General features: G+C 35.6%; 1 protein-coding gene across 2 annotated transcripts; it reads left to right on the top strand.

The window, feature by feature from the left end:
• Window positions 1-227: 227 nt before the first annotated feature.
• Window positions 228-4338, top strand: LOC133861724 (transcription factor PIF4). 2 transcript variants are annotated; one of them, XM_062297522.1, is made up of 9 exons: window positions 228-626; window positions 869-927; window positions 1054-1220; window positions 1311-2145; window positions 2340-2438; window positions 2521-2586; window positions 3225-3290; window positions 3370-3630; window positions 4130-4338. In XM_062297522.1, the coding sequence occupies exons 3-9, from the start codon at window positions 1150-1152 to the stop codon at window positions 4253-4255; spliced, it is 1524 nt and encodes a 507-aa protein (XP_062153506.1). In that variant the 5' UTR covers window positions 228-626; window positions 869-927; window positions 1054-1149; the 3' UTR covers window positions 4256-4338. The 2 variants fall into 2 exon arrangements, with proteins under 2 accessions (XP_062153506.1, XP_062153505.1); XM_062297521.1 differs by lacking the exon at window positions 869-927.
• Window positions 4339-10060: the final 5722 nt, after the last annotated feature.

Raw genomic sequence — 10060 nt, 5'->3', positions numbered from 1 at the left:
TATGCTGTAATATTTTTTACTCCACTTAAGCCAAATTCTAAACTTCCAGCTTGGGTGATCAATCAACAGCATCAACTATAAAACATTGGCACTTGCAAAATAACACCCCATCCTGCCAAATTGGTCAATCTATGGATGAGCTGTCAAAAAATTTCCGTCTGACAATCTTGTCCCTCATCATTGCGCAATGAAATATACCCTGCCACTTGGGTGTGGCACCACCAGTTTTCATTTTCAGATCACCCCATCCATGGCCTTGAAGGTCTAGATTTCCTTTGCCCTCAGCAAAGCCAAACCCAGTCAGCCCTTCCAGTCCTTGTAGACCTCTGCCTCACACGTTCACATCTTGACCCACTGCTTAGCTGCCACGTGGACAGCCTGTGCGTTACTGTACCAAGCCAGAAAGAACTGTGTTACTACCAGAATGTATGCTCTTACATCTGTATGTTTGTATGTGTGACGTCCCTGTCGTTCTATCTTCCAACTAGTAGTGTTAAACTCTCTGGTCCTTTCTCAGCTTTTCTCATTGCTCTTTTAACCACAAACAGAGAGAGAGAGAGAGAGAGAGAGAAACTGGAAGGGCTTAGTTTCTTGTTTAAGAGGAGTCAGAAATTGGCTTTTGTCAGGTACGCTTGTTTCTTTTCCATTTTCTGTTTCTGGGTATTCTTTTATTTTTAGTTTGGCTTTCTTTTGGAGAAACAGTATCCGATTCTTTTTTCCATTTGTTCTCCCATTAAAGTTTCAATTTTCTTTCTACTTTTCTTTTCTTTTCTTTTTATTATTGTTTATGTTCTGTCCATTGTTTAGCATTTAAAATATTTGAGTTCCATGCGTACCTCAAATATCCTTTTCTTTCAATATATGGTAGATTTTCTGAAGATTGGGGTTGCTTCTCCGTTTTCATTTCTTAGGATAGTTCCAAAAATGGTATGGTAGAATTATTTTATTATTCCTTTGTTTATTAATCAATTAGTTAGTTGATTAATAAAATAGTTAATTACCTTTCGTTGGTTAAGTGTGCTGCTTTAGTGGGAGTGTCTGTTACTGTTGCAGGACTCTGTTTTTGAGACAGAGCTCATCAGTTGATCATATCTGAAGACTGAAGCTCTCCTCTTTCCTATTTCACGGTAAACCTTGGTTTTGTCTGCCATGAATCGTTGCCTTCCTGATTGGAATTTTGAGGTTGGTGTCCCTGTGACCAGTCAGAAGAGATCCATGGGGTCTGTATTTTGTCTCTCCCTTCCTCCCAAAAATATTACTAAGTTACTCTTTGCACAGAAATAAACGTGGTTAAAATATTAATTTTGCAGGTCAGACAATGAGTTAGTGGAGCTCTTATGGCAAAATGGGCAGGTAGTGTTGAACAGTCAAACACATCGAAAACCAAGTCTCAATCCTAATGATTCAACTCAGAAGCATGATCAACCATCGTTAAGATTTAGTGGGTCATGTGCGAATTCAAGCAATTTGATTCAAGATGAAGAGAATGTGTCATGGATTCAATACCCACTTGAAGATCCCTTCGAGAAAGAGTTCTACTCAAACTTGTTCAATGAATTGCCACCTTCTGATCCTAAGGAAGTTGATAAGCCAACCAAAGAAGACAAGCTTGTTAAGTTTGGTGCTTCTGATGCGACTCATGTCACTGCAAACCCACATCAACCAAATATTAAGCATTCCATTGTACCTGAATCTCCTAGAAACTCCATGCCCCCTCCTCCCGGATTTCTGTTTCCTGAATCAGCCCAACAAAATCATGATTTAGGAGGTCCTGTAAAAGTTTTGAATTTTTCTCAATTAGGATCTTCAAGTGGACAATATGGAGGTAAAGAGTCAGATGGTTTGATGCAAAGAGAGGTTAGAGAGTGTTCGGTAATGACAGTTGGATCCAGCCACTGTGACAGCAACCAAGTACCAAATGATGGTGTTGGGACTTCTGGTGTATCTGCTGGACCCGTTAAAGGAGATTTTCAGAAGGTAATACCTCAGAGTGAGAACGGGAAAACGGAGACACTTGAGCCAACTGTTACTTCATCTTCTGGTGGCTCAGGAAATAGTTTTGGAAGAACATGCAGGCAATCTACTGGTGTCAATAGCCAGAAGAGGAAGGAAAGGGATGCAGAGGCTTCAGAGTGCCAAAGTGAGGTGAAACTCTCTTTCTCACTCTCTTGTGATATATTAAGTGTCCCACATTGCTAAGTACAAACTATCGAATGAACTCTGTTGATGATGATTCAGAAACACTCGTTCATTTCTCGTACGTACAGACATTGAACGATATCTGTTGATATTTAACATCATTTAGTTTTGTTTTCTGAATTTGTCCAAATATGTTTTAGGGAGCTGAAATTGAATCAGCTGCTGGAAACAAGCCAGCCCAACGATCAGTGTCTTCCCGCAGGAGCCGTTCTACTGAAGTGCATAACCTCTCTGAAAGGGTGAGAAATCAGGAATTCCCTTTCTTGTCAAAGTATTAGAGTTTGTAAACTGTAACTATAACTTGCTCATCTGCTGATGCAGAAACGGAGAGATCGGATCAATGAGAAGATGAAAGCATTGCAAGAGCTCATACCTCACTGTAACAAGGTGCATTTTTTTTTTAACGATTGCCTGCCACCAAATGTCAACAACTAATGAATTTCCTAAGATAGATTCGTCAAGCTGTGTTTATTTTTCTTTGAAACAGTTATAGATCCTCCCAACCTTCCCGGCTCTGATGAATTTTAAGGATGTTTGTTATCTGTGGAAGTACAAGATATGCACATAAAAGTTAATTTAGGAAAATTATTTAAAGAACGAATTCTAAATTGAGAATGTTTTGATGGATAAGTGGCTGGATAATAAGAAACAAAATTATTCCTGCATTCAAAGTTAGAGATGGCATCATTTGAGAACAAGAGAAAATAAAGCAAAATGGCTACATTGAAGGTGGGTATTAAACAGGAGAAATGTGTAAAATTGGGGGCAGAAAGAAAGGAAGAAATATCTTCACTCTAGGCTGTATGTAGGAAAAGTTATCATGACCTTGTGTCTTTGAGAAAATAAAGCAAAATGGCAAGAAGGATTCTCTCAACAAATTCCTTGACAGTCAGCATAAAGCTCTATTTGTGTTGTCACCTCATCTTTTTGTACAATAGAGTATAAAAGGAAAAACTTTCCTTCTCATTTTTCATGAAATTCTAATTAAATAGTTTTTGGATGAATAAATTTTCGTTATATTGCAGACTGATAAAGCATCAATGCTGGATGAGGCAATTGAATACATGAAGTCACTTCAGCTGCAACTTCAGGTACATATCACAGAAGCTCAGAAAAAGAAAGTTGGTTTTTGTTCATGTTACACAGGCGCCACTAAACTTGATGTTTCAGGTAATGTGGATGGGAAGTGGGATGGCTCCAGTAATGTTTCCGGGAGTCCCTCACTATATCTCCCGAATGGGCATGGGAATTGGTCCTCCTCCTGCTATGCCTTCTATTCATAATCCACTGCATTTACAAAACCAGCCTGTGATGTGCCAAACTCCAGTTTTGAATCCTGTTGTTAACTACCAAGATCAGATGCATGGTTCTGGTTTCTATGAGCAATATGCACGTTACATGCGCCTCCATCATATGCAAACCGCCTCGCAGGTTAGTTCCTGTTTTTTATTTTTAGAAGAATTTTATTGGTTTGATGTTGCCATATGTGAGAAATTGCTAGTGGCTATTCGTGTTCTCTTGTTGAGTTTGGGTCATATTGCGGTATGGTATAAAACTATATAGATCAGTCATAATCGACCCATTTCATTAAACGGGTCATATCCCTCATTCCTAACCCGTTAATTTCCTGTTTGTTCATATTAGATTCGCGAGTCGTGTAAAAAATTGTCACCCCTTATGTTGCATGTCGAGTTCGGGTCATGTGTAAGACTATAAAGGTCAACCTTAATCTGATCTATTTAATTAATCATGTCAGATCCCTCAATCCTAACTCGCTAATTTTGTGTTTAGTTTGTGTCAGGTTCACGAGTCGTGTCAAAAATTGTCAGTCCTAAAGAAAACCATTTACCTTTCTTGAACTTGAAATAAGAAATTAGGTTTGGTCATTGAAATAATTTTTGATCATTTTCATATTGCTTCTGTGGTGCAGCCCTTGAATGTATTCAGATTTGGTTCCCAAGCAATGCAACAGAGTCAAACAACAGCACCGCCTGGGACTAGCGGTGGACACTTGAATGGAGGAGCTGCAACTAATGATGCTGCACCTGTTTTGTAACATTCATATCATGGAATTAATGTACAACTATTAGAAAAAGAATGATGCTTTAGTTTGGTCAATAATAGGTTTTCCGTATCTCATTTCAAGAATTTCTTTAAAGAAGCATGCGAATCTTAACTTAGCGGATCCAGCTTAGGGTAGAGAATTGTTGACACGACTCGCAAATTTCACACAAAATTTACAGAATAGGATTGAGATAGTATAACCCGTTTAATTAAATGGGTCAGGTTACGGTTGATCAATATAGTTTTATACTCATCTCGACACGATCCAAATTCGACACGCGATATAAAGGCTATCAATTTTTTACACGAATTACGAATCCGATACAAATTCAACAAGAAATTTAGGAATTATAGCTAAGAGGTCTGACAAAATATGATTGACTTATCTAATCTTTATATAATCTAAAACCGAAACGGCACATTGCCCGGCCACTAACCTCCTCAGATAAATGAGAGAATTTGTGGGGCTGTGAAGAGAAAAAGGATGAGTGGCTGCCTTATCTTAATTTGCACACGCTGGAGCAGCGAATGGTCACAAGGATCCCGCAGGCCGCAGGTGTAGGGGTTTGGCACATAAATATTTATCATGTGTTGTCGACATTCTTTTTTCTGCAAAATTCCGTCTTTCATCGATGATGCAATAAGTGTACCCAATCATATAAATGTTGATTTGACATCATTGCTTTTTCTGACGTTAATCGGTTAATAGCGAGTTGGGCATGCTTGTCGGATGCCGTATGGTCCCCCCCACTACGATTAACACGACCAGCATCTGTTCCTGGTGGATATATCATATATGTGAAACAATTATAACTCGCGCGGTACGTATACCTGCCCAGCCAAACATCTGGATGGATGTGGAGAGTCTCTTTTCGTCTTTGTATGTATCGGTGAAAAACTTACAAGAGGAGGTATGTCTCAATCACGCACTCAACTTGCACTTAAAAAAATCAAGCAATTAACCACGTGGCTACAGTAATAATTATAGTAATGATTACTGTAGCCATATGGCCACATCGTAACTTGGGGTCAAAGGCGACGTGGCCACATTGCCACGTGGCAATGTGACCACGTGTCTTCTATCCACGTGACTAAATGTTGTAATTTTTTAAGAATTACAATTTTTTAGTGACCTGGGAGAAAATGCCTCGTGGCAAACCAACAACTTGCCATAATCCAACACGTGGCGTTTTTGGCGACCGGCTTATTGCATGCGGTACGCCACTAATATATTAAATATATAATACATTTATTTATTGATGCATAATTACTTAAATAATATATTTGACGTATTAAAATATAAAGAATGATATACTTCCCAATGTCTATTTTTTTACCAGAAGTTAGTTACCGAATGATGTGTACTTTACATCTAAAATAAATAATTTAAACTTTTAATTAATACTACGTACATATTTTGGTATATTTCTATGGTTTGAACCCTAACCCAAGTTTAGTATTTATATAGCATATATATGTATGTCTAGGGTTTACATTTGTGTACTCTCTCTATATATATAATATATATGCTTGTTTTAATTAATACTATATACATAATTAATGGTATATATACGTAATGTATATATATATACTATTAATTATTAAAGCACTAACCCTAATTTAGTGCTATATAGTATACATATATGCAGGGTTAGGGTTGTGTACTACACATGTAAAATATATATTTTAAAAAATATAACAATTTCCAATATATTAATACTATATACATAAACTGCAGTTGTGCTTGTCTGGTACGCATAAGAAAGTGAATGCACAAGTTCTTAAGGATCATCTGCAGAAAAGCCAACCTCATCAAATAGAACATGGTAATATAGTATCTATATGTGTTAATGGTATATTTTATTTATTGAACCCTAACCCTAGTTTAGTGCTATATATAGTATATAGAACTAAACTAGGGTTTACATTTGTGTACTATACATATATACTTGAAAAAAATAAAGCAACTTCCAATTAATACTATATACATGCATAATGTACGTATGCTATTTATATACACTAACCTTAGATTTGTGCTATATATAGTATAAGTAGGGTTAAGGTTTACAATTTGCCACTTTACATAAGTACGCACACTGTTTTCCTTAAAAAATTAATAATACTTTATTTCAACATATATATATATATATACATTTTTGGGTGTATTTTATTTATTGAACCCTAACCCGAGTTTAGTGCTCTATATAATATATATACGTAGGGTTAGGGTTTACAATTTGCGTACTTTACATAAGTACGTACACTTTTTCCCTTTAAAAAAATTAATAATACTTTATTTCAATATATATATATATATATATACACACACACACACAAATTTTTGAGTGTATTTTATTTATTGAACCCTAACCCTATTTTAGTGCTACATATAGTATATATACGTAGGTTTACACTTGTGTACTATACATATATGTATTCATACCCTTGAAAAATATAAATACAACTTTTAATACTAATACTATGTATTTTTTTGAGTTATACCAATTTATTGAACCCTAACACTAGCTTATTGCTATATATAGTATAGTTAGGGTTAGGGTTAGGGTTAGGGTTAGGGTTTACATTTGTGTATTACACATATAAAATATATAGTACATATATATACAATATTTTATATATATAATATATAATATATAGTTACGTGGATAGCGGACACGTGGCACAATAGCCACATGTCTACACACACGTCGCACAATGGCGATGTGCATGCCTTACGCACGTCGCCATTTTCGCCACGTGCGCGAGTGACTCTTGTCGCAAAATGGACAGTGTAACGACCGACACTTTTACAAAAAGGCGTAAGTGAAAATTTCTATTTCCACGAATCGTTATGACATCAACAACGACGTCATCAGAGTAAAAATTGATAGCGGAATACATTTTCTTCTTTTACAATAACACATCAGAGCTAACTAAATAACTTCAATATATAAAATGGTAACCATTTGTTGTGATATAATAAAATACATCCAAATAACAACATACATACCACATGCGTCACAAATATTACATAACCATTGTATATAACATCTACATACTAAAGGTCCCGTCCATAAGCTAATAGCTACTGCCTTCGTTCCTGCAAAACTTGCATGTGACTGTAGTTAACACCACAATCCCATACAGTGGTCAAGTGAGTCAATAGTCCTCAACCACATAGTGACACACTGATTTATTTAACAATATACGATGCATCCAAATGATGACAGTATATCCACATACAATCATGCTCGTTCTTTTACTTTAACTATTCACATACTCATAACCATATCTCTTGTTAACACATCATTAGCACTATCTTCTCCGCTAATTTAGCATATTATTAGCGCTATCTTTTCCACTAATTTAACATACTATTAGTGCTATCTTTTTCGCTAATTTAACATACTATTAGCGCTATCTTTTTTGCTAATTTAACATACTATTAGCGCTATCTTATCCGTTAATTTAACATACTATTAGTGCTCTCTTATCCGCTAATTAATCACACCATTACTCAACCACATACCTCATTCTTCTATCACTGTTTTTCTCTATTATTCCTTCAACCTTTGTTCATCCGTCGGTCTTATCAATAGATTGATACCTTAGTACCTAAACTTTCGGTTTATCTATCGGTCTAGTCAACCTCTTGACGCCTTGGTACATAAACTTCAATTCATTCGTTGGTCTACTCAATCCACTGACGCCTTGGTACTTAAACCTCCAGTCTTTTTATTAAGACTTATATCACACCACAGTATAATCATACAAACAGCATCACATCCATAATCTCAACCAAAACATGTTACACACATTAAATGCCAGACATTAATTAGGGTATAATCAAATAAAACAGAGATCACTACATTGCTAAAGACTAAACCACACGTATCACTCTCAGTGAGTAAGAAATACTCAGTTCTTTCTTGTTACAAAGATTGATCCACAGACGTAATTACTGCAATATACATATATAATACAAGCAAATAGTGAATTAGTACAATTTACTAAACATAGATTTTAACCCTATACTAATTTCTGATTTTTTAATCCTATTATTGTTTCGATATAGTAATGGCATATAAAATCCTTCAGTTATAATGCCACATATTTCATGTGGGCATTATAACTGTATTTATTATTAAATTACCAAAATACCCTTAACCATAACAATTACCAAAATACCCTTTTAATTAAAAACACCAATTTTAACATCAGATAATCAACACATAATTAACACTACACAACCCTAGATCAGCAAATCCACAATATCCCCACATCACAGTCCATTCGGCCAATTACCACAATTCTAAGATTCCTAACTATTCACAACAACAGAGTATATATTTAAAACCCAAATCACCCAACTTTTCACATTACCCAAATATTTGGTCAATTAGACTTCAAACGCTCAACCAACAACAGAGGATTAAATTATACTTTGAAAACCTTATTATAAAACATAAGTTATAACATTAAAGGATAAGAATCTTATCCAAAATATCCAAAATATCCAAAATATCTTCTGGGATATTTTGTAAAATAGCTCAAAATATCTTCTGGGATATTTTGTAAAATATCTCAAAAATATCTTTTGAGATATTTTGTAACATACGTAATCGTAAATCATATTATTCTTTTTCGTTTCTTAATCCGTTCTACCTCTTATCTTCTAAAGTGTTCTTTCCTTTTCTTATCTCGTTCTACCATTTATGACATAAAAACTAACTTAAGGGCTTTAAAAACTTACCACGAGCAAACTCAAGAAAGATGAGATTCAGCCAAAGAGTGTGATGAAGAGGATCCTTGATTCCCCTTTTCTTCTACCAATCCGAGAGGTAGAAAGACAGAGTTAGAGATATCTATATATGTTCATGAAGAAGAAAAGAGAGTTCTTCTTCTTTTGAACTGAAACTAAAAGGGAAAGAGCAAGAGCTCTTCATGCTACGGCATCCATGGCTGGAGTGATGCAAAGATGCATGAAATAACTAGAGAAATCAAGAGAAGAGAAGGTAGAGACTTACCAAAAGTTGTCGTCCGAGGTAGAAGAAGATGCAATCCTTCTTCTTTGATGCAATTCCAATTAAAAAGGACTAGAGGAAGAGCTAGAGAGCTTCTTCCTTTCTCTTGATGCAACTGAACCAAAAGATAAGAAGAGAGAGTTGCAAAAATAAGAGAGAAGCCGAGAGAGAAATTTGAGAGAGTTTCTCTAAGAGAAGAAGAAGATGCAATTTGTGAGAGGAGCCATCCTCTTATAAAAGAATGAATGGCCAAGATCTTTCCATCGCAATCTCATCCAATGGCTTAGGAATCAACTTGGAGAACAAGTTTGGTGACTCATCAAAAATAATCATTACACTTCAAAAATATCCCTTATCTTCAATTCAATCTAATCTTATCCTTTAGTTAGGTAATTTTATCCTTAATTTTTTACTTGACCTTATAGTAACTATTAAACTACCATACAAGACAAGAATGGATTCTTGTCAACTCAAGAAAGCATCAGAAAATCAATAGGGTGACGTGGCGGTGACGTGGTGGTGACGTGGCAGAATCTTGGGCTGCCACACATGCATGCTGTCCAATCTAGGGGCAGTAGGTTCACGGACAGTCTTGGCAAACCTACAAAAATCTGATTTCTATGAAACTTTATAGGTAGATAGAGGACTCCAAGAAGAGCGTTCTGGCTTTTGAATCGACTAAAACGGAGTTTGTTTGACCCAATTTTTGTTATTCCAAAGTTTAAGATCCTTTTTAACATGCCTTTACACTTATACATATTTTTCAATAAACA

The sequence above is a fragment of the Alnus glutinosa genome, chromosome 2 (genome assembly GCF_958979055.1).
Source record: "Alnus glutinosa chromosome 2, dhAlnGlut1.1, whole genome shotgun sequence".
NCBI lineage: Eukaryota > Viridiplantae > Streptophyta > Magnoliopsida > Fagales > Betulaceae > Alnus > Alnus glutinosa.
The sequence above is the reverse complement of the archived record's forward strand: the minus strand, read 5'-3'. Positions and strand labels throughout refer to the sequence as shown.